Source organism: Oncorhynchus gorbuscha, linkage group LG16, assembly GCF_021184085.1.
Source record: "Oncorhynchus gorbuscha isolate QuinsamMale2020 ecotype Even-year linkage group LG16, OgorEven_v1.0, whole genome shotgun sequence".
NCBI lineage: Eukaryota > Metazoa > Chordata > Actinopteri > Salmoniformes > Salmonidae > Oncorhynchus > Oncorhynchus gorbuscha.
The window spans coordinates 94,272,019-94,299,258 of NC_060188.1; the positions used below are offsets into that span (position 1 = coordinate 94,272,019).

The window sequence follows — 27,240 nt, forward strand, 5'->3', positions numbered from 1 at the left end:
GTGTTTGAATAGACAACATTTCACTGGCTTGCTAGGCTGAACCCTGATACATTTTCTACTAGCCTAGTCGGAATAGTACTAGCCTCTGGCTAGCGGACTGGCTTCATTTCCATCCCTGCATCCGTCCATGTTTCTTCATCTTGTCAGATATACAGACAGGCACCGAGGCGACCCCTGAGGCAGCCCCCCAATCCTCTCTCAGATCAAGTTGAGCGTGTTCAATATTCATCTTGTGTAACCCTCGTGGATATAGAAGAATCTATTAACATTTACAGCCACCTGTTCCCTCGTTCAGACCATGATCTTAATTGATTACAACAGGGTTGATTGCTGTAAAGGGAGGCTCGTTGGGAGCTCTCTGTGTGTGTATGTGCGTTTTGGTGTGTGTGTGTGTGTGTCTCTCTCTCTCTCTCTCTCTGTGCTAAAGCTTTGGAAGCCTCTGGAGGTTGGAATGGTGGCATGGTGGTGATTAAGAGAATGGCAAACACACAGAGACACACACACACACACACACACACACACACACACACACACACACACACACACACACACACACACACACACACACACACACACACACACACACACACACACACACACACACACACACACACACACACACACACACACACACACGCACACATACACACACGCACACTGATTGAATGACAAGCAGTAAGTGTCATTTGGCCTTATTGTACCAGCACTAATTGCTCCACTAAGAAAAGCACAGGGGGAAATCTGCCCGGATACAAGGGAGGGAAGACTGTAGCAGGCAAATAAGCCATTAGATTCACCCCCAGTGAATTAATAGTAATTTATACATGCATATTATATTATATTATACTTCATGTATGACACAACATATTAATTATAGGAAGCTGAAATGGGTAACGGGAGAATATGGCGTAGTCGGCTGAATGTATAGCACATTTTATCATCAGTGAGTCAGTGCAAATGGAAACCATTTAGGACAATAATTCCCTCTTTGCACCAACAACAACAATAACTAGCTGGTTGTCATCTTAGCCCATAGACAGTCATGGAGAGAATTCACCTCATGTTGACGGTAGTAGATAGGAAGAGAACATAGAAGTCTACAGGTCTACATTATGTTCTATAGTCTACATTATAATCTACAGGTCTACATTATGTTCTATAGTCTACATTATGTTCTATAGGTCTACATTATGTTTTACAGTCTACATTATGTTCTATAGTCTACATTATGTGCTATAGGGCTACATTATGTTCTATAGTCTACATTATGGTTTATAGTCTACATTATGTCCTGTAGGTCTACATTATGTTATATAGTCTACATTATGTTCTATAGTCTACATTATGTGCTATAGTCTACATTATGTTCTATAGTCTACATTATGTTATATAGTCTACATTATGTTATATAGTCTACATTATGTTCTATAGTCTACATTATGTTTTATAGTCTACATTATGTTATATAGTCTACATTATGTGCTATAGGGCTACATTATGTTCTATAGTCTACATTATGTTTTATAGTCTACATTATGTCCTGTAGGGCTACATTATGTTCTATAGTCTACATTATGTTCTATAGTCTACATTATGTGCTATAGGGCTACGTTATGTTCTATAGTCTACATTATGTTCTATAGTCTACATTATGTTCTATAGTCTACATTATGTTTTATAGTCTACATTATGTTTTATAGTCTACATTATGTGCTATAGGTCTACATTATGTTCTATAGTCTACATTATGTTCTATAGTCTACATTATGTTTTATAGTCTACATTATGTTCTATAGGTCTACATTATGTTTTACAGTCTACATTATGTTCTATAGTCTACATTATGTTTTATAGTCTACATTATGTCCTGTAGGTCTACATTATGTTATATAGTCTACATTATGTTCTATAGTCTACATTATGTTCTATAGTCTACATTATGTGCTATAGTCTACATTATGTGCTATAGGGCTACATTATGTTGTCAATGTCTATAGGGAAAAAACAATCAACAAAGCACACCCTGTATGTTTATTTAATATCTCTATGGCTGTCTATAAATCAGGCAGGCACTAGACAGGAATGTCTGATTTTGCCATTCATATCACAAACCCCAAAAATGTCATTACTCAATCTACTTAATCTTCAAATGGACACAAGAGTCAAACTAGAATAATCTACCTGCGAAGAGAGATGATTGGTTGGTAGAATCAGCCAATGCCCCTGCACCGTGAGTTTCTCCCGGCTCTCTCTATTGGCTAACAAAGGGCCAAGTTTGACACGTTGGTCCAACAGACTCTTCACGCATTTGGGCGGTTTCTGGGAATGAAATTATTCCACAATTGGAAAAGAGAAAGGCCTTTGCTTAAATGCTGTGACGTAAATACTGCAATGCAGAGTGAGATTTGAGTCTCTGTGGATTCTATCCACTCTTTATTTATCTGTACTAGTGCAGGTTGCTATTGCAGAGGAAATCCTCCCTAAAACCTATTTATATTCAAATCCAGTTGACCTTGCAATGTGCTAGGCTACACAGAGTCATGGCCTCTTTTAAAACTTCACACAGACAGAGTATTACCTTATACTTATTTATATTGTGATTAAAGGTTGAAAACATTGAATACAAATAATAATATAAGAGTTCCTGAACTTTAAGGAACCTTTTAATAAAAACATTTTGTCAAATTATTATTTCTAAAATAGTACCTATTAACATTCCTGTAAAAAAGTACAATGGGTGATTTTCAGTACAATGGGTGATCTTAAGTACAATGGGTGATCTTCAGTACAATGGGTGATTTTCAGTACAATGGGTGATTTTCAGTACAATGGGTGATCTTCAGTACAACGGGTGATTTTCAGTAAAAATGGGTGATTTTCAGTACAATGGGAGATTTTCAGTAAAAATGGGTGATTTTCAGTACAATGGGTGATTTTCAGTAAAAATGGGTGCTCTTCAGTACAGTGGGCAATTGGAGATCTTCAGTGTAGACCCAAATTGGTCTACACGGACAAGTTTTGGCCTGGTTTAGATCTTATCTGTCAGAAAGATATTAGTTTGTCTCTGTGAATGGTTTGTCCTCTGACAAATCAACTGTAAATTCCGGTGTTCCACAAGGTTCCGATTTAGGACCACTATTGTTTTCACTATATATTATACCTCTTGGGGATGTCATTTGAAAACATAATGTTAACTTTCACTGCTATGTGGATGACACACAGCTGTACATTTCAATAAAACATGGTGAAGCCCCAAAATTGCCCTCTCTAGAAGCCTGTGTTTCAGACATAAGGAAGTGGATGGCTGCAAACTTTCTACTTTTAAACTCGGACAAAACAAAGATGCTTGTTCTAGGCCCCAAGAAACAAAGGGATCTTCTGCTGAATCTGACAATTAATCTTGATGGTTGTACAGTCACCTCAAATAAAACTGTGAAGGACCTCGGCGTTACTCTAGGCCCTGATCCCTCTTTTGCCGAACATATCAAGACTGTTTCAAGGACAGCTTATTTCCATCTACGTAACCTTGCAAAAATCAGAAACTTTCTGACCAAAAATGATGCAGAAAAATGAATCCATGCTTTTGTTACTTCTAGGTTAGACTACTGCAATACTCTACTTTCCAGCTACATGGATAAAGCAATACATAAACTTTAGTTAGTGCTAAATACGGCTGCTAGAATCCTGACTAGAACACCAAAATGTGATCATATTACTCCAGTGCTAGCCTCTCTACACTGGCTTCCTGTTAAGGCAAGGACTGATATCAAGGTTTTACTGCTAACCTACAAAGCATTACATGGGCTTGCTCCTACCTATCTTTCTGATTTGGTCCTGCCGTATATACCTACACGTACGCTACGGTCACAAGACGCAGGCCTCCTAATTGTCCCTAGAATTTCTAAGCAAACAGCTGGAGGCAGGGCTTTCTCCTATAGAGCTCCATTTTTATGGAATGGTCTGCCTACCCGTGTGAGAGACGCAAACTCGGTCTCAACGTTTAAGTCTTTACTGAAGACTCAGCTCTTCAGTGGGTCATATGATTGAGTGTAGTCTGGTCCAGGAGTGGGAAGGTGAACGGAAAGGCTCTGGAACAACCCTTGCTGTCTCTGCCTGGCCGGTTCCCCTCTTTCCACTGGGATTCTCTGCCTCTAACCCTATTACAGGGGCTGAGTCACTGGCTTACTGGTGCTCTTTCATGCCGTCCCTAGGAGGGATGCGTCACTTGAGTGGTTTGAGTCACTGACGTGATCTTCCTGTCTGGGTTGGCAACCCCCCTTGGGTTGTGCCGTGGCGGAGATCTTTGTGGGCTAAACTCAACCTTGTCTCAGGAGGGTAAGTTGGTGGTTGAAGACATCCCTCTAGTGGTGTGGGGGCTGTGATTTGTCAAAGTGGGTGGGGTTATATCCTTCCTGTTTGGCCCTGTTCAGGGGTATCATCGGATGCGGCCCCAGTGTCTCCTGACCCCTCCTGTCTCAGCCTCCAGTATTTATGCTGCAGTAGTTTTTGTGTCGGGGGGCGAGGGTCAGTTTTTTATATCTGGAGTACTTCTCCTGTCTTATCCGGTGTCCAGTGTGAATTTAAGTATGCTCTCTCTAATTCTCTCTTTCTATCTTTCTTTCTCTCTCTCGGAGGACCTGAGCCCTAGGACCATGCCTCAGGACTACCTGACATGATGACTCCTTGCTGTCCCCAGTCCACCTGGCCGTGCTGCTGCTCCAGTTTCAACTGTTCTGCCTGCGGCTATGGAATCCTGACCTGTTCACCGGACGTGCTGCCTGTCCCAGACCTGCTGTTTTCAACTCTCTAGAGACAGCAGGGGTGGTGGAGATACTCTTAATGTTCGGCTATGAAAAGCCAACTGACATTTACTCCTGAGGTGCTGACTTGCTGCACCCTCGACAACTACTATGATTATTATTATTTGACCCTGCTGGTCATCTATGAACATTTTAACATCTTGGCCATGTTCTGTTATCATCTCCACCCGGCACAGCCAGAAGAGGACTGGCCACCCCTCATAGCCTGCTTCCTCTCTAGGTTTCTTCCTAGGTTTTGGCCTTTCTAAGGGAGTTGTTCTTAGCCACCGTGCTTCTACACCTGCATTGCTTGCTGTTTGGGGTTTTAGGCTGGGTTTCTGTACAGCACTTTGAGATATCAGCTGATGTACGAAGGGCTATATAAATACATTTGATTTGATTTTGATTGATTGATTTTCCGTACAATGGAGTGATCTTGGAGGCATGATGCACAAAAATAACACAGAAATCAAAAGTTGTGGCCTAACTATGAAATGCTTAATGACAGGCCCTTCCCAACAACACAGAGAGAAAGACAATAGAGAAAAGAGAAACACTAAATAATAAGAGAATTAATATAAAATTAATACCAGTACCGAGTAATGATAACTAGGCTATATTGATCTCTCTAAGGCTTTTGATACAGTTGATCATGCTATACTAAGGCAGAGATTGTCGAGTGTAGGTCTTTCAGAGCATGCAGTTGCATGGTTGTCTATCTATCTGTCTGATAGAACTCAGTGCATTCAATTTGATGGGCTTACGTCTGTTAAATTGTCTGTCTTTAATGATGTGCCCTCTAGGCTCTGTACTTGGTCCTCTCTTTTTCACTATTTATATAAATGATTTAGACAAAAATGTCCAAAATACGCAGCTTAATTTTTATGCTGATGATACTGTCATTTACTGTTGTGCCTCGTCTCTTACCAAAGCCAGAGCATCCAGATGTTCAGTCCCAGGGTCCTTACCTTAGTCTTACATTTCGTTGTGCCGCAAATCACACTCTTTACAGCAATATTTTTTGTCAATTGGACGACACTTTGCGTTCTTCCACAGGTGTGGAAAGAAATTTGTAACACAAACAAACACGGAGGAGAGTGAACATGACACAGAGCCACGGAGACACAGAACCACGGAGACACAGAACCACGGAGACACAGAGCCACGGAGATACAGAACCACGGAGACACAGAACCACGGAGACACAGAACCACGGACACACAGAGCCACGGAGACACAGAGCCACGGAGACACAGAGCCACGGAGACACAGAAGCACGGAGACACAGATCCACGGAGACACAGAACCACGGAGACACAGAACCACGGAGACACAGAACCACGGACACATAGAACCACGGAGACACAGAGCCACGGAGACACAGAACCACGGAGACACAGAACCACGGAGACACAGAACCACGGACACACAGAGCCACGGAGACACAGAGCCACGGAGACACAGAACCACGGAGACACAGAGCCACGGAGATACAGAACCACGGAGACACAGAACCACGGAGACACAGAACCACGGACACACAGAGCCACGGAGACACAGAGCCACGGAGACACAGAACCACGGAGACACAGATCCACGGAGACACAGAACCACGGAGACACAGAACCACGGAGACACAGAACCACGGACACATAGAACCACGGAGACACAGAGCCACGGAGACACAGAACCACGGAGACACAGAACCACGGAGACACAGAACCACGGACACACAGAGCCACGGAGACACAGAGCCACGGAGACACAGAACCACGGAGACACAGAACCACGGAGACACAGAGCCACGGAGACACAGAACCACGGAGACACAGAACCACGGAGACACAGAACCACGGACACACAGAGCTACGGAGACACAGAGCCACGGAGACACAGAACCACGGAGACACAGATCCACGGAGACACAGATCCACGGAGACACAGAACCACGGACACACAGAGCCACGGAGACACAGAGCCACGGAGACACAGAACCACGGAGACACAGAGCCACGGAGATACAGAACCACGGAGACACAGAACCACGGAGACACAGAACCACGGACACACAGAGCCACGGAGACACAGAGCCACGGAGACACAGAACCACGGAGACACAGATCCACGGAGACACAGAACCACGGAGACACAGAACCACGGAGACACAGAACCACGGACACATAGAACCACGGAGACACAGAGCCACGGAGACACAGAACCACGGAGACACAGAACCACGGAGACACAGAACCACGACACACAGACGGAGACACAGAGCCACGGAGACACAGAGCCACGGAGACACAGAACCACGGAGACACAGAACCACGGAGACACAGAGCCACGGAGACACAGAACCACGGAGACACAGAACCACGGAGACACAGAACCACGGACACACAGAGCTACGGAGACACAGAGCCACGGAGACACAGAACCACGGAGACACAGATCCACGGAGACACAGAACCACGGAGACACAGAACCACGGAGACACAGAACCACGGAGACACAGAGCCACGGAGACACAGAGCCACGGAGACACAGAACCACGGAGACACAGAACCACGGAGACACAGAACCACGGAGACACAGAGCTACGGAGACACAGAACCACGGAGACACAGAACCACGGAGACACCTAAACGAGGGGCTACTTCGGACGCATGAACCGAAGTAGGTAGCAGAAGTAGGTTAGCTTAGCTATTAGCAATCACAGCTAGCTAGCAGCTAGCGAGCTAGCTAACAACAAAAAACATCAAGAAGTGACAAAGCAATCGACAGAAACAAATCCCATTTGTAAAATAATCAGTCTTTATATATTGCTGTTATAGTAAAGTGCCCTAGTAGTTCCATAATCGTTTTCAAAAATCCTTATTCCAGCCATAATATTTGACTTGGTTAAAGCTGCTGTATGGGTAAAACAAACCAAGCCTACTAGAAAGTACGTACAGCCATACCCCGTGTGTCTAGGCTGGTAAATCAGATACGCCCACACCATTCTATTGTGTCCTAACAGGCCTAGCAGGGGCACAGAGAGAAGCGGCTTTTAAAACATTATTAATTATATATTTAATTTTATATTTTAAGGGGGGGGGGAATCTATTTAATTCATATTTTAATTAAGTATAGGTCATATTTCATATAAATCTAGAATACTGGACAGCGACGTTAAATGTAGTTTTGTAATTGACCAAAACAAGCAAACAAAAAAGAAAATGGCAGTTGAAAAAGGTCAAGTTTGTGCTGTGAGCCAATGGGGGTAACCAAGGAAACCACAGGTTATTTTTCCCCCAAGGAAACGTTCTATCTTAAACCGACTGGGAGTATTGCTCAGGGGCTTAGGGTTCACCTTGTCTAAGGATTTATTCATAGCTGTTGGTATGGACTCTGCTTCACACACACACGCACACACACACACACGCAAACGCACGCGCGTGCACGCACACACACACGCACACACACGCACGCACGCACATGCACACACACACGCACGCACGCACGCACGCACGCACACTAACACACACACTAACACACGCACACGCACACGCACACGCACACGCACACACACACACACACTTCAGTGCTGAACACCAAACAATAGAGACATAAGATAACCCTATTCCCTATATAATGCACTACTTTAGACAAGAGTCCTATGGAACCCTATTCCCTATATAATGCACTACTTTAGACCAGAGTCCTATGGAACCCTATTCCCTACATAGTGCACTACTTTAGACCAGAGCACTATGGAACCCTATTCCATACATAGTGTACTACTTTAGACCAGAGCCCTATAGAACCCTATTCCCTATATAGTGCACTACTTTAGACCAGAGCCCTATAGAACCCTATTCCCTACATAGTGTACTACTTTAGACCAGAGCCCTATAGAACCCTATTCCCTATATAGTGCACTACTTTAGACCAGAGCCCTATGGAACCCTATTCCCTACATAGTGCACTACTTTAGACCAGAGCCCTATAGAACCCTATTCCCTATATAGTGCACTACTTTAGACCAGAGCCCTATAGAACCCTATTCCCTACTTTAGACCAGAGCCCTAGTGCACTACTTTAGACCAGAGCCCTATAGAACCCTATTCCCTACATAGTGCACTACTTTAGACCAGAGAACCCTATTCCCTATATAGTGCACTACTTTAGACCAGAGCCCTATGGAACCCTATTCCCTACATAGTGCACTACTTTAGACCAGAGCCCTATAGAACCCTAGAACCCTAGACCAGAGCCCTTAGAACCCTATTCCCTATATAGTGCACTACTTTAGACCAGAGCCCTATAGAACCCTATTCCCTATATAGTGCACTACTTTAGACCAGAGCCCTATAGAACCCTATTCCCTATATAGTGCACTACTTTAGACCAGAGCCCTATAGAACCCTATTCCCTATATAGTGCACTACTTTAGACCAGAGCCCTATAGAACCCTATTCCCTATATAGTGCACTACTTTAGACCAGAGCCCTATAGAACCCTATTCCCTATATAGTGCACTACTTTAGACCAGAGCCCTATAGAACCCTATTCCCTATATAGTGCACTACTTTAGACCAGAGCCCTATAGAACCCTATTCCCTATATAGTGCACTACTTTAGACCAGAGCCCTATACTTTAGACCAGAGCCCTATAGAACCCTATTCCCTATATAGTGCACTACTTTAGACCAGAGCCCTATAGAACCCTATTCCCTATATAGTGAACCCTACTACTTTAGACCAGAGCCCTATAGAACCCTATTCCCTATATAGTGCACTACTTTAGACCAGAGCCCTATAGAACCCTATTCCCTATATAGTACTACTTTAGACCAGAGCTCTAGGGAACCCTATTTATAGACTACTTTAGACCAGAGCCCTAGGGAACCCTATTCCCTACATAGTGTACTACTTTAGACCAGAGCTCTAGGGAACCCTATTCCCTATATAGTGCACTACTTTAGACCAGAGCCCTAGGGAACCCTATTCCCTATATATAGTGCACTACTTTAGACCAGAGCCCTAGGGAACCCTATTCCCTATATATAGTGCACTACTTTAGGCCAGAGCCCTATAGAACCCTATTCCCTATATAGTGCACTACTGTAGACCAGGGGCCAAAAGGTGCAATCTGGGACACACCCAGATTTGGGAGTAGAGTGTGGAGGGTTTGGAGAATAACACACCCCTCCCTACTGGGATACACCTCCCCCCTACTGGGATATACCTCCCCTACTGGGATACACCTCCCTACTGGGATACACCTCCTCTACTGGGATACACCTGCCTACTGGGATACACCTCCTCTAATGGGATACACCTCCTCTAATGGGATACATCTCCCTACTGGGATACACCTCCCTACTGGGATACACCTCCCTACTGGGATACACCTCCTCTACTGGGATACACCTCCTCTAATGGGATACACCTCCATACTGGGATACACCTCCTCTAATGGGATACACCTCCCCTACTGGGATACCACTCCCTACTGGGATACACCTCCCCTACTGGGATACACCTCCCTACTGGGATACACCTCCCTACTGGGATACACCTCCCCCTACTGGAATACATCTCCCTACTGGGATACACCTCCCCCCTACTGGCATACACCTCCCTACTGGGATACACCTCCCCCTACTGGGATACACCTCCCCCCTACTGGCATACACCTCCCTACTGGCATACACCTCCCCCCTACTGGGATACACCTCCCTACTGGGATACACCTCCCCCCTACTGGGATACACCTCCCTACTGGGATACACCTCCCTACTGGGATACACCTCCCTACTGGGATACACCTCCCCCTACAGGGATAACTCTCCCCTAATGGGATACACCTCCCTACTGGGATACACCTCCTCTAATGGGATACACCTCCCCTACTGGGATACACCTCCTCTAATGGGATACACCTCCCTACTGGGATACACCTCCCCCCTACTGGGATACACCTCCCCTACTGGGATACACCTCCTCTAACGGGATATACCTTCCCTACTGGGATACACCTCCCTACTGGGATACACCTCCCTACTGGGATACACCTCCCTCCTACTGGGATACACCTCCCCCTACTGGGATACACCTCCCTACTGGGATACACCTCCCTACTGGGATACACCTCCCTCCTGGGATACACCTCCCCCTACTGGGATACACCTCCCCCTACTGGGATACACCTCCCCTACTGGGATACACCTCCCTCCTACTGGGATACACCTCCCCCTACTGGGATACACCTCCCCTACTGGGATACATCTCCCCTACTGGGATACACCTCCCTACTGGGATACACCTCCCTACTGGGATACAACTCCCTACTGGGATACACCTCCCCCCTACTGGGATACACCTCCCCCTACTGGGATACACCTCCCCCCTACTGGGATACACCTCCCTACTGGGATACACCTCCTCTAATGGGATACACCTCCCTACTGGGATACACCTCCCCTACTGGGATACACCTCCCTACTGGGATACACCTCCCCTACTGGGATACACCTCCCCTACTGGGATACACCTCCCTACTGGGATACACCTCCCTACTGGGATACACCTCCCTACTGGGATTACACCTCCCCCTACTGGGATACACCTCCCCCTACTGGGATACACCTCCCCCTACTGGGATACATCTCCCCCTACTGGGATACACCTCCCCCTACTGGGATACACCTCCCTACTGGGATACACCTCCCCTACTGGGATACACCTCCCTCCTACTGGGATACACCTCCCTCCTACTGGGATACACCTCCCTACTGGGATACACCTCCCTACTGGGATACACCTCCCTCCTACTGGGATACACCTCCCTCCTACTGGGATACACCTCCCTCCTACTGGGATACACCTCCCCTACTGGGATACACCTCCCTACTGGGATACACCTCCCTACTGGGATACACCTCCCTCCTACTGGGATACACCTCCCTCCTACTGGGATACACCTCCCTCCTACTGGGATACACCTCCCTCCTACTGGGATACACCTCCTCTAATGGGATACACCTCCCCTACTGGGATACACCTCCCTCCTACTGGGATACACCTCCCTCCTACTGGGATACACCTCCCCTACTGGGATACACCTCCCTCCTACTGGGATACACCTCCCCTACTGGGATACACCTCCCTCCTACTGGGATACACCTCCCTCCTACTGGGATACACCTCCCTCCTACTGGGATACACCTCCCTCCTACTGGGATACACCTCCCTCCTACTGGGATACATCTCCCCTACTGGGATACACCTCCCTACTGGGATACACCTCCCTACTGGGATACACCTCCCTACTGGGATACACCTCCCCTACTGGGATACACCTCCCTACTGGGATACACCTCCCCCTACTGGGATACACCTCCCTACTGGGATACACCCCCCCTACTGGGATACACCTCCCTACTGGGATACACCTCCCTACTGGGATACACCTCCCTACTGGGATACACCTCCCCCTACTGGGATACACCTCCCTACTGGGATACACCTCCCTACTGGGATACACCTCTCCTACTGGGATACACCTCCCTACTGGGATACACCTCCCTCCTACTGGGATACACCTCCCTACTGGGATACCTCTCCCCTACTGGGATACACCTCCCCTACTGGGATACACCTCCCCTCCTGGGATACACCTCCCTACTGGGATACACCTCCCTACTGGGATACACCTCCCCCTACTGGGATACACCTCCCTACTGGGATACACCTCCCTAATGGGATACCCTCCCTACTGGGATACACCTGTATACACATATATAACAGTTAAAGTTACATTCCAGTTTAAGTTACATTCCAGTTTAAGTTACATTCCAGTTTAAGTTACATTCCAGTTAAGTTACATTCCAGTTTAGGTTACATTCCAGTTAAGTTACATTCCAGTTAAGTTACATTCCAGTTTAAGTTACATTCCAGTTTAAGTTACATTCCAGTTTAAGTTACTTTCCAGTTTAAGTTACATTCCAAGTGGTGTGTTCACGTCACCTTGAAGAAAATGTTGTTCATTTGCCAACGGCCAAAAAACATCACTATGGAAACAATGCTGATGGAAACAATGCTGAACTATTATGACTGAAGTTTTAATGATAAACATGAACTATTATGACTGAAGTCTAGTGATAAACATGAACTATTATGACTGAAGTCTAGTGATAAACATGAACTATGTTTAATGACTACAGCTTAATGGAATCTGAATACGTTTCATTTATGACACCACAAAAAATAAAGACAATTTCCTGTGATGTGAGATATATCTGTTGTCAGATTGACAGGTCTCAAAAACCAGCATTGGGCCATTATGAGAATATATCAGCAGCAGGTGGATGGGGGAGGATGAGGACGTGGAGAAGAGGAGGTGGAAGAGGAGGGCTGGATGAGGATGTGTGATTAAAATGAAAGGAGCACAGTCTGTCTCCCTCCACTGCCAGTTTAGACAGAGTCTGTCTCCATCCACTGCCAGTTTAGACAGAGTCTGTCTCCATCCACTGCCAGTTTAATATAATAATAATAATAATATAATAATATATGCCATTTAGCAGACGCTTTTATCCAAAGCGACTTACGGTCATGTGTGCATACATTCTACGTATGGGTGGTCCCGGGGATCGAACCCACTACCCTGGCGTTACAAGCGCCATGCTCTACCAACTGAGCTACAGAAGGACCAGGGCTGGATGAGGATGTGTGATTAAAATGAAAGGAGCACAGTCTGTCTCCCTCCACTGCCAGTTTAGACAGTCTGTCTCCATCCACTGCCAGTTTAGACAGAGTATGTCTCCATCCACTGCCAGTTTAGACAGAGTCTGTCTCCATCCACTTCCAGTTTATACAGAGTCTGTCTCCCTCCACTGCCAGTTTAGACAGAGTCTGTCTCCCTCCACTGCCAGTTTAGACAGAGTCTGTCTCCCTCCACTGCCAGATTAAACAGAGTCTGTCTCCATCCACTGCCAGTTTAGACAGAGTCTGTCTCCCTCCACTGCCAGTTTAGACAGAGTCTGTGTCCATCCACTGCCAGTTTAGACAGAGTCTGTCTCCATCCACTGCCAGTTTTAACAGAGTCTGTCTCCATCCACTGCCAGTTTAGACAGAGTCTGTCTCCTCCACTGCCAGTTTAGACAGAGTCTGTCTCCATCCACTGCCAGTTTAGACAGAGTCTGTCTCCCTCCACTGCCAGTTTAGACAGAGTCTGTCTCCATCCACTGCCAGTTTAGACAGAGTCTGTCTCCATCCACTGCCAGTTTAGACAGAGTCTGTCTCCCTCCACTGCCAGTTTAGACAGAGTCTGTCTCCCTCCACTGCCAGTTTAGACAGAGTCTGTCTCCCTCCACTGCCAGTTTAGACAGAGTCTGTCTCCCTCCACTGTCTGTTTAGACAGAGTCTGTCTCCCTCCACTGTCTGTTTAGACAGAGTCTGTCTCCCTCCACTGCCAGTTTAGACAGAGTCTGTCTCCATCCACTGCCAGTTTAGACAGACTGTCTCCCTCTACTGCCAGTTTAGACAGAGTCTGTCTCCATCCACTGCCAGTTTAGACAGAGTCTGTCTCCATCCACTGCCAGTTTAGACAGAGTCTGTCTCCCTCCACTGCCAGTTTAGACAGAGTCTCTCTCCCTCCACTGCCAGTTTAGACAGAGTCTGTCTCCATCCACTGCCAGTTTAGACAGAGTCTGTCTCCCTCCACTGCCAGTTTAGACAGAGTCTGTCTCCCTCCACTGCCAGTTTAAACAGAGTCTGTCTCCATCCACTGCCAGTTTAGACAGAGTCTGTCTCCCTCCACTGCCAGTTTAGACAGAGTCTGTCTCCATCCACTGCCAGTTTAGACAGAGTCTGTCTCCCTCCACTGCCAGTTTAGACAGAGTCTGTCTCCCTCCACTGCCAGTTTAGACAGAGTCTGTCTCCATCCACTGCCAGTTTAGACAGAGTCTGTCTCCCTCCACTGCCAGTTTAGACAGAGTCTCTCTCCCTCCACTGCCAGTTTAGAATGAGTCTGTCTCCCACCACTGCCAGTTTAGACAGAGTATGTCTCCATGCCAGTTTAGACAGAGTCTGCCAGTTTAGACAGTCTGTCTCATCCACTGCCAGTTTAGACAGTCTGTCTCCATCCACTGCCAGTTTAGACAGAGTCTGTCTCCATCCACTGCCAGTTTAAACAGTCTGTCTCCTCCACTGCCAGTTTAGACAGAGTCTGTCTCCATCCACTGCCAGTTTAAACAGTCTGTCTCCCTCCACTGCCAGTTTAGACAGTCTGTCTCCCTCCACTGCCAGTTTAGACAGAGTCTGTCTCCATCCACTGCCAGTTTAGACAGAGTCTGTCTCCCTCCACTGCCAGTTTAGACAGTCTGTCTCCATCCACTGCCAGTTTAGACAGTCTGTCTCCCTCCACTGCCAGTTTAGACAGAGTCTGTCTCCATCCACTGCCAGTTTAGACAGTCTGTCTCCCTCCACTGCCAGTTTAGACAGTCTGTCTCCATCACTGCCAGTTTAGACAGTCTGTCTCCCTCCACTGCCAGTTTAGACAGAGTCTGTCTCCCTCCACTGCCAGTTTAGACAGTCTGTCTCCATCCACTGCCAGTTTAGACAGTCTGTCTCCCTCCACTGCCAGTTTAGACAGAGTCTGTCTCCATCCACTGCCAGTTTAGACAGAGCCTCATGGAAATCACACTCACCAAGCATACTGCGTTACAATGACAGAGAGAGAGAGACACGTGCCAAACGCAAGCACGAACGCACGCACACACGCACGCACACACGCATACACGCACACACACACACACAGGTGAGTAAACAAGCGTCAATCCAATCTGAAGATTGTTTACTTTCGTCCTACTGCAGAGTAATCACATTCTGTGTTTGTTTATGTATCCCATGAGACACAGCGTTTCTGCTGCAGGAGAGGCTTGGTGTGTGTGTTTGTGTGTCACTGTGTATGTGTGTGTGTGTGTGTGTCACTGTGTATGTGTGTGTGTGTTTGTGTGTCACTGTGTATGTGTTTGTGTGTGTTTGTGTCACTCTATACGTGTGTGTATATGTGTGTGTGTGTGTATGTGTGTGTGTTTGTGTCACTCTGTATGTGTGTGTAAATGTGTGTGTGTGTGTCACTGTGTATGTGTGTGTGTGTTTGTGTCACTCTATACGTGTGTGTATGTGTGTGTGTGTGTATGTGTGTGTGTTTGTGTCACTCTGTATGTGTGTGTGTGTGTGTGTGTGTGTGTGTGTGTGTGTGTGTGTTTCTTGTTACAATAAAAAAAACACTTTACTGCTTTCTATGTGTGTTTTGCCTTCTGTTCCAGTGTATTATCATGTGTTTTGCTTTCTGTTCTAGTGAATTATCTGTGTGTTTTGGCTTCTGTTCCAGTGTATTATCATGTGTTTTGCTTTCTGTTCTAGTGAATTATCTGTGTGTTTTGGCTTCTGTTCCAGTGTATTATCATGTGTTTTGCTTTCTGTTCTAGTGAATTATCTGTGTGTTTTGGCTTCTGTTCCAGTGTATTATCATGTGTTTTGCTTTCTGTTCTAGTGAATTATCTGTGTGTTTTGGCTTCTGTTCCAGTGTATTATCTGTGTGTTTTGCCTTCTGTTCCAGTGTATTATCTGTGTGAATGTGAATGCTGTGTAACAGCTGTATCCTACCAGGTTACTGAATGCTGTGTAACAGCTGTATCCTACCAGGTTACTGAATGCTGTGTAACAGCTGTATCCTACCAGGTTACTGAATGCTGTGTAACAGCTGTATCCTACCAGGTTACTGAATGCTGTGTAACAGCTGTATCCTACCAGGTTACTGAAGGCTGTGTAACAGCTGTATCCTACCAGGTTACTGAATGCTGTGTAACAGCTGTATCTTACCAGGTTACTGAAGGCTGTGTAACAGCTGTATCCTACCAGGTTACTGAAGGCTGTTTAACAGCTATATCCTACCAGGTTACTGAAGGCTGTGTAACAGCTGTATCCTACCAGGTTACTGAAGGCTGTGTAACAGCTGTATCCTACCAGGTTACTGAAGGCTGTGTAACAGCTGCTTCCTACCAGTTTACTGAAGGCTGTGTAACAGCTGCTTCCTACCACCTATAAGAAGACAACTCATACACACAGTACAGTAGGTTGACATGTGGTTAATTCATATCCAGGACAATCACAATTATATTGTCCTCAACACTTTACATGTTGCACTGAGTTGTGGAGGAGGAAGTGAATAGTTCATGCGTATTAGCGGTCTGATTGCCCTGGTCTTTCAACCAGAATGGGAAAATAGAATGAGTCCCAAATGACACCCTATGGGCCCTGGTGAAAATAAGTATTCCATTTGGGACTCAGAAAATAAAAAAATAAAAAAATACACAAAATAAAAATAAAATATTGCTAATAAAATGGGATAAATGCAGAGTTGGTATTCATCCTTCTGTAGCTCAGTTGGTAGAGCATGGTGCTTGTAACGCCAGGGTAGTGGGTTCGATCCCCGGGACCACCCATACGTAGAATGTATGCACACATGACTGTAAGTCGCTTTGGATAAAAGCGTCTGCTAAATGGCATATATTATTATTATTATATTATTTCTCGTAGATAATTACTCTCACATTGGTCAGCAGACGTTTAATCACGGGCTTGAATCTTAGCTAAATCTTGAATGATTATATTGCTGGCAGACGAAGATCATAGCAATTGCTGGTATTTGGTGTTTTACATTCAAGCAGGTGTCCACGTGAATAGAGGACAGGAGAGCAGCTGCACGGCTGTATAAGAGCTACTTGAAAATGTGCTTACTGTACACACACATGCAGACACACACAGACACAGACACAGCTGCAGACAAACACACACACACACACATACACACGCCGACGCACACAAACACACACAGCTGCAGACACACACACACACACACACACACACACACACACACACACACACACACACACACACACACACACACACACACACACACACACACACACACACACACACACACACACACACACACACACACACAGACAAACACACACACACACACACAAACACAGACAGCAGAGCCTTGCACACACTATCTAACCCTCTTCCATCTTACGAATCCACCAGCTTCCCTTAACGACATTACAGGGAACATATATATGACAAAGTATAGAAAACCCTGACATGAAGTGTATTTGTTATTTCCTACAGTCAAATGACCACGTGGCCTCATGGGTGGAACGTTATTCACATTTTTCATAATTTCATCATTAATAAACAGTCAAATCCAGTGTTTCTGTTTCATAATTGTAACAAAGCACCATAAAATTTTTTGACTGAACACTTGATAAAAATAAATAACATAAACTAACGAAAACATAACCAAATTATTATTGTTGATATATCATATATGAAATGTATTAATTCCACTGTTAGAATGTTGAAGTCAGAAATCATTAGTTTGAAGGTGGAAGTCGTTCTGCTCTTAATAGGACGACGGGACACCACGACCCAGAACACCACGACCCAGAACAACATGACCCAGAACCCCACGACCCAGAACACAACGACCCAGAACACAGCGACCCAGAACAAACCCCACGACCCAGAACACCACCACCCAGAACACCACCACCCTGAACAACATGACCCATAACCTCACGACCCAGAACACCACAACCCAGAACAACATGACCCAGAACACAACGACCCAGAACACCACGACCCAGAACAACACGACCCAGAACAACATGACCCAGAACACTACGACCCAGAAACACACGACCCAGAACACCACGACCCAGAACACACTCGACGACCCAGAACACACTCGACGACCCAGAACACCACCACCCAGAACACCATCCAGAACACCACCACCCAGAACACCACCACACAGAACACCACCCAGAACACACACGACCCAGAACACTACCACCCAGAACACCACCACCCAGAACAACATGACCCAGAACCACACAACCCAGAACACAACGACCCAGAACAAACCCCACGACCCAGAACACCACGACCCAGGACACCACCACACAGAACACCACCCAGAACACACACGACCCAGAACACTACCACCCAGAACACCACCACCCAGAACACCACGACCCAGAACACACTCAACGACCCAGAACACCACGACCCAGAACACACTCAACGACCCAGAACACCACCACCCAGAACACAATGACCCAGAACACCACAACCCAGAACACCACGACCCAGAACACCACAACCCAGAACACTACCACAGAGAAAACTACGACCCAGAACAACATGACCCAGAACAAACCCCACAACTCAGAACCCCATGACCCAGAACACAACGACCCAGAACAAACCCCACGACCCAGAACACCACCACCCAGAACACCACCACCCTGAACAACATGACCCATAACCTCACGACCCAGAACACCACAACCCAGAACAACATGACCCAGAACACCACGACCCAGAACACCACAACCCAGAACAACATGACCCAGAACACCACGACCCAGAACACCACGACCCATAACGTCACGACCCAGAACACCACCACACAGAACACCACCACCCAGAACACCACCACCCAGAACACCACCACCCAGAACACCCACCACCCAGAACACCACCACCCAGAACACCTACTACCCAGAACACCCACCACCCAGAACAACATGACCCAGAACACCACAACCCCACAGAGCAACACCATTATATCACCTGACCCCACAGAGCAACACCATTATATCACCTGACCCCACAGAGCAACACCATTATATCACCTGACCCCACAGAGCAACACCATTATATCTACTGACCCCACAGAGCAACACCATTATATCTACTGACCCCACAGAGCAACACCATTATATCTACTGACCCTACAGAGCAACACCGTTATATCACCTGACCCCACAGAGCAACACCATTATATCTACTGACCCCACAGAGCAACACCATTATATATACTGACCCCACAGAGCAACACCATTATATCACCTGACCCCACAGAGCAACACCATTATATCACCTGACCCCACAGAGCAACACCATTATATCACCTGACCCCACAGAGCAACACCATTATATCACCTGACCCCACAGAGCAACACCATTATATCTACTGACCCCACAGAGCAACACCATTATATCTACTGACCCCACAGAGCAACACCATTATATCTACTGACCCTACAGAGCAACACCGTTATATCACCTGACCCCACAGAGCAACACCATTATATCTACTGACCCCACAGAGCAACACCATTATATATACTGACCCCACAGAGCAACACCATTATATCACCTGACCCCACAGAGCAACACCATTATATCACCTGACCCCACAGAGCAACACCATTATATCACCTGACCCCACAGAGCAACACCATTATATCACCTGACCCCACAAAGCAACACCATTATAGAATAGAAGTCTGTGAAGTCTGTGTAGAGTATGTGGAGAATGCAGTGTGTGTGTGTGTGTGTGTGTACGTGTGTTCCTCTTCGCCTTGTTCCCATTCAACTCACCCTGTACCTCAAGTAATCCACTCGTCTCTCCTCAGCAGTTCATTCTATCCATAACCTATATTCTCACTATTACGATTCATACTGGATGGAAAACTGGGTAATCGAATCAAATGTATTTTTACATCAGCAGATGTCACAAAGTGCTGTACAGAAACCCAGCCTAAAAACCACAAACAGCAAGCAATGCAGGTGTAGAAGCATGGTGGCTAGGAAAAGTGTACTAGAAAGGCCAAAACCTAGGAAGAAACCTAGAGAGGGACCAGGCTCTGAGTGGTGCCAGTCCTCCTCTGGCTGTACCGGGTAGAGAGGAACCAGGCTATGAGGGGTGGCCAGTCCTCTTCTGGCTGTGCCGGGTGGAGAGGAACCAGGCTATGAGGGGTGGCCAGTCCTCTTCTGGATGTACCGGGTAGAGAGGAACCAGGCTATGAGGGGTGGCCAGTCCTCTTCTGGCTGTACCGGGTAGAGAGGAACCAGGCTATGAGAGGTGGCCAGTCCTCTTCTGGCTGTACTGGGTAGAGGGGAACCAGGCTATGAGGGGTGGCCAGTCCTCTTCTGACTGTGCCGGGTAGAGAGGAACCAGGCTATGAGGGGTGGCCAGTCCTCTTCTGGCTGTGCCGGGTGGAGAGGAACCAGGCTATGAGGGGTGGCCAGTCCTCTTCTGGCTGTACCGGGTAGAGAGGAACCAGGCTATGAGGGGTGGCCAGTCCTCTTCTGGCTGTACCGGGTAGAGAGGAACCAGGCTATGAGAGGTGGCCAGTCCTCTTCTGGCTGTACCGGGTAGAGAGGAACCAGGCTATGAGAGGTGGCCAGTCCTGTTCTGGCTGTGCCGGGTGGAGAGGAACCAGGCTATGAGGGGTGGCCAGTCCTCTTCTGGCTGTACCGGGTAGAGAGGAACCAGGCTATGAGAGGTGGCCAGTCCTCTTCTGGCTGTACTGGGTAGAGGGGAACCAGGCTATGAGGGGTGGCCAGTCCTCTTCTGACTGTGCCGGGTAGAGAGGAACCAGGCTATGAGGGGTGGCCAGTCCTCTTCTGGCTGTGCCGGGTGGAGAGGAACCAGGCTATGAGGGGTGGCCAGTCCTCTTCTGGCTGTACCGGGTAGAGAGGAACCAGGCTATGAGGGGTGGCCAGTCCTCTTCTGGCTGTACCGGGTAGAGAGGAACCAGGCTATGAGAGGTGGCCAGTCCTGTTCTGGCTGTGCCGGGTGGAGAGGAACCAGGCTATGAGGGGTGGCCAGTCCTCTTCTGGCTGTACCGGGTAGAGAGGAACCAGGCTATGAGAGGTGGCCAGTCCTCTTCTGGCTGTGCCGGGTGGAGAGGAACCAGGCTATGAGGGGTGGCCAGTCCTCTTCTGGCTGTACTGGGTAGAGAGGAACCAGGCTATGAGGGGTGGCCAGTCCTCTTCTGACTGTGCCGGGTGGAGAGGAACCAGGCACTGAGGGGTGGCCAGTCCTCTTCTGGCTGTGCCGGGTGGAGAGGAACCAGGCACTGAGGGGTGGCCAGTCCTCTTCTGGCTGTGCCGGGTGGAGAGGAACCAGGCTATGAGGGGTGGCCAGTCCTCTTCTGGCTGTGCCGGGTGGAGAGGAACCAGGCTATGAGGGGTGGCCAGTCCTCTTCTGGCTGTGCCGGGTGGAGAGGAACCAGGCTATGAGGGGTGGCCAGTCCTCTTCTGGCTGTACCGGGTGGAGATTATAAGAGTACATGGCCATTAAGGCCAGATTGTTCTTCAAGATGTTAAATCATTCATAGATGACGAGCAGGTTCAAATACTAATCACAGAGGTTGTAGAGGGTGCAGCAGGTCAGCGCCTCAGGAGGTAAATGTCAGTCTGCGTTTCAAATCCAAGAATTCAGAGGTCGAGACGGCAGGTGTTGGACAATCTCTCGTATTCGTACGTTTAGCCACCGCAAACTTTATTGAAATAAATGTTCCATTAAAAGCATCAAGCCGTCATTCTGTTACAAAATGTGAATAATGTTACGAAATTTCAATAACTATTTCTGTAGACTTACTCTGTCTAATCCCGTCGAAATTGTTCAGTGGTTTACTGAAGTGTGTGCCAGATGGGACCCTATTCCCTATATATAGTGCACTACTTTAGACCAGGGCCCTATGGAACCCTATTCCCTAATATAGTGCACTACTTTAGACCAGATCCCTATGGAACCCTATTCCCTATATAACGCACTACTTTAGACCAGAGCCCTATAAAGGGAATAGGGTGCCATTTGAGATGTAAACTATAATGTTCAATCCAATGTGACCGGATCTGGAGCTCTGAAGAATTTTAATCCATTGTTTCATCACGTTAGAGTAGATTCATTCCACTAGAATACCTGCTGCCTCTACACTCTAACCACTAGGCTACCTGCCGCCTCTACAATCTAACCACTAGGCTACCTGCCACCTCTACACTGTAACCACTAGGCTACCTGCCGCCTCTACGCTCTAACCACTAGACTACCTGCTACCTCTACACTCTAACCACTAGGCTACCTGCCGCCCCTACACTCTAACCACTAGACTACCTGCTACCTCTACGCTCTAACCACTAGACTACCTGCTACCTCTACACTCTAACCACTAGGCTACCCTGCCGCCTCTACACTCTAACCACTAGGCTATCTGCCGCCTCTACACTCTAACCACTAGGCTACCTGCCGCCTCTACACTCTAACCACTAGGCTACCTGCTACCTCTACACTCTAACCACTAGGCTACCTGCCGCCTCTACGCTCTAACCACTAGGCTACCTGCCGCCTCTACACTCTAACCACGAGGCTACCTGCCGCCCCTAACCTCTAACCACTAAGCTACCTGCCTCCTCTACACTCTAACCACTAGACTACCCTACCGCCTCTACGCTCTAACCACTAGGCTACCTGCCACCTCTACGCTCTAACCACTAGGCTACCTGCCGCCTCTACGCTCTAACCACTAGGCTACCTGCCGCCTCTACGCTCTAACCACTAGGCTACCTGCCGCCTCTACGCTCTAACCACTAGGCTACCTGCCGCCTCTACGCTCTAACCACTAGGCTACCTGCCGCCTCTACGCTCTAACCACTAGGCTACCTGCCGGCTCTACGCTCTAACCACTAGGCTACCTGCCGGCTCTACACTCTAACCACTAGGCTACCTGCCGGCTCTACACTCTAACCACTAGGCTACCTGCCGCCTCTACACTCTAACCACTAGACTACCTGCCGCCTCTACACTCTAACCACTAGGCTACATATTGTATTGTACAGTTTCTATCCATCAATAGAAATATCTATATCTATGTAGTCACAAAGCTATGGTGTGGTGAGCGATCCTTGGCTTGCTATTCACTGACAACTGCTACTCTTTGACAGAAAATACCATCAGTAAACGAATACGAATAGCTCTGTCTCAGACCTACACTTCTGCTTTTGAATGGGCGTTCTATCTCTCCGGATTTCTACTGCAAATGTTGAAATAAACGAGTAGGGAAAGGTAAACGGGGATATCTAGTCAACTGAAAAGTGTCTTCCGCATATAACCCAACCCCTCTGAATCAGAGAAGTGCGGGGGGAGGGGGGGGGACGTCTTCGGCGCCCTGTAGAACAGTAGGTTAACTACCTTGTATCCAGGTTAACAGAAAAACACTGAGATAAGAAAAGGATTAGTAGAATATGTCCGAGGCTGGAGCTTCCAGGCCAAGATCTGGCATGTACTTCCCTCTCTTTATCCACTTTCTTCCTAAACCCCCCCCCCCATCTCTATCAGCCTCAACTAGCAGGACAGGGAGAGCAGAGCACAGCAGAAGAGAGGCAACAAGCCCTCGTCAGAAGCCAAACGGAGCACGTTGGGCCCCAGCCACTGAAGCCTGTAGGGGCCCCAGCCACTGCAAGCTGTTTTTCTGAAACACAACACAACTTTTGGCCTGTACTAAATCCCTCAGCCACTCCAGGGATCCACTCTGGCATAAACAGGCTGTCTGGTAGCACGGCAGCTCATTCTGGATTCTAGCAATGTGTTTAATCAAGCGTTCAGGTTCATACAGACAGACAGACCCAAATAGCTGGAAGGGGGAAGTAGAGATATTTCTGTCCATAAAATAGAGCTCCTGTGGGTCTCAGAGTGAAGAGTATGTCAACTTTTGAAAAGTCCAACAGCCCAACTCATCAGACCACTATTTATTTTATTTTAATCTGATGGTACAATCTACTTAAAGCGTTGACATTTTACATGGTAAATGATACACATGATATGCATGTGTTAATTGAAAAGCATTCCAGGTGACTACCTCGTGAAACTGGTTGAGAGAATGACAAGAGTGTGCAAACCTGTCATCCAGTCAAAGGTTGATTACATTGAAGAATCTCAAATATTAAATATATTTTTATTTGGTTACTACATGATTCCATATGTGTTATTTAAAATATTTGATGTCTTCACTATTATTCTACCATGTAGAAAATAGTAAAAAATCAAGAAAAGCCCTGAAAAAAAGCCCTTAGTGTCCAAATGTTTGACTGGAACTGGACACTTGCACACATTATATATCTTGAATGATAAAATGCATGTACTCACTCTTGACAGAACTACTTCCAAGGAGATGTTCTGTGGAGGGCCACTTGGTACTGTAGAGGAGAAACAGAGAAACACGTGAGTCTTCAAATACAAAACAGCTTTACCGCATGTGTAACAGATCAGTTCAGACCTATTACAGGCCTATCGTGATGAAGTAGACCAACATGAGGAGCACTGAACACTTCATTAACATAAATCTGTCATTCCACTGTAGAGCACTGAACACTTCATTAACATAAATCTGTCATTCCACTGTAGAGCACTGAACACTTCATTAACATAAATCTGTCATTCCACTGTAGGGCACTGAACACTTCATTAACATAAATCTGTCATTCCACTATAGAGCACTGAACACTTCATTAACATAAATCTGTCATTCCACTATAGAGCACTGAACACTTCATTAACATAAATCTGTCATTCCACTATAGAGCACTGAACACTTCATTAACATAAATCTGTCATTCCACTATAGAGCACTGAACACTTCATTAACATAAATCTGTCATTCCACTATAGAGCACTGAACACTTCATTAACATAAATCTGTCATTCCACTGTAGAGCACTGAACACTTCGTTAACATAAATCTGTCATTCCACTGTAGGGCACTGAACACTTCATTAACATAAATCTGTCATTCCACTGTAGGGCACTGAACACTTCATTAACATAAATCTGTCATTCCACTATAGAGCACTGAACACTTAATTAACATAAATCTGTCATTCCACTATAGAGCACTGAACACTTCATTAACATAAATATGTCATTCCACTATAGAGCACTGAACACTTCATTAACATACATCTGTGATTCCACTATAGAGCACTGAACACTTATTAACACAAATCTGTCATTCCACTATAGAGCACTGAACACTTCATTAACATAAATCTGTCATTCCACTATAGAGCACTGAACACTTCATTAACATAAATCTGTCATTCCACTATAGAGCACTGAACACTTCATTAACATAAATCTGTCATTCCACTATAGAGCACTGAACACTTCATTAACATAAATCTGTCATTCCACTATAGAGCACTGAACACTTCATTAACATAAATCTGTCATTCCACTGTAGAGCACTGAACACTTCGTTAACATAAATCTGTCATTCCACTGTAGGGCACTGAACACTTCATTAACATAAATCTGTCATTCCACTGTAGGGCACTGAACACTTCATTAACATAAATCTGTCATTCCACTATAGAGCACTGAACACTTCATTAACATACATCTGTGATTCCACTATAGAGCACTGAACACTTATTAACACAAATCTGTCATTCCACTATAGAGCACTGAACACTTCATTAACATAAATCTGTCATTCCACTATAGAGCACTGAACACTTCATTAACATAAATCTGTCATTCCACTATAGAGCACTGAACACTTCATTAACATAAATCTGTCATTCCACTATAGAGCACTGAACACTTCATTAACATAAATCTGTCATTCCACTATAGAGCACTGAACACTTCATTAACATAAATCTGTCATTCCACTGTAGAGCACTGAACACTTCATTAACATAAATCTGTCATTCCACTGTAGAGCACTGAACACTTCATTAACATAAATCTGTCATTCCACTGTAGGGCACTGAACACTTCATTAACATAAATCTGTCATTAAATCTGTCATTCCACTATAGAGCACTGAACACTTCATTAACATAAATCTGTCATTCCACTATAGAGCACTGAACACTTCATTAACATAAATCTGTCATTCCACTATAGAGCACTGAACACTTCATTAACATAAATCTGTCATTCCACTATAGAGCACTGAACACTTCATTAACATAAATCTGTCATTCCACTGTAGAGCACTGAACACTTCATTAACATAAATCTATCATTCCACTGTAGAGCACTGAACACTTCATTAACATACATCTGTCATTCCACTGTAGAGCACTGAACACTTCATTAACATAAATCTGTCATTCCACTGTAGAGCACTGAACACTTCATTAACATAAATCTGTCATTCCACTGTAGAGCACTGAACACTTCGTTAACATAAATCTGTCATTCCACTGTAGGGCACTGAACACTTCATTAACATAAATCTGTCATTCCACTGTAGGGCACTGAACACTTCATTAACATAAATCTGTCATTCTACTATAGAGCACTGAACACTTAATTAACATAAATCTGTCATTCCACTATAGAGCACTGAACACTTCATTAACATAAATATGTCATTCCACTATAGAGCACTGAACACTTCATTAACATACATCTGTGATTCCACTATAGAGCACTGAACACTTATTAACACAAATCTGTCATTCCACTATAGAGCACTGAACACTTCATTAACATAAATCTGTCATTCCACTATAG

The 27,240-nt window shown here is 46.1% G+C and overlaps 1 protein-coding gene across 1 annotated transcript in view; it reads right to left on the bottom strand.

Annotated features, from left to right (window-relative positions):
- The window catches only part of dcc (DCC netrin 1 receptor), a 670,683-nt gene that overhangs the window by 177,852 nt on the left and 465,591 nt on the right, over nucleotides 1–27,240 (bottom strand). The window contains 1 exon segment of the mRNA XM_046305873.1: nucleotides 24,862–24,911. Coding sequence (XP_046161829.1) covers nucleotides 24,862–24,911 — 50 coding nt within the window.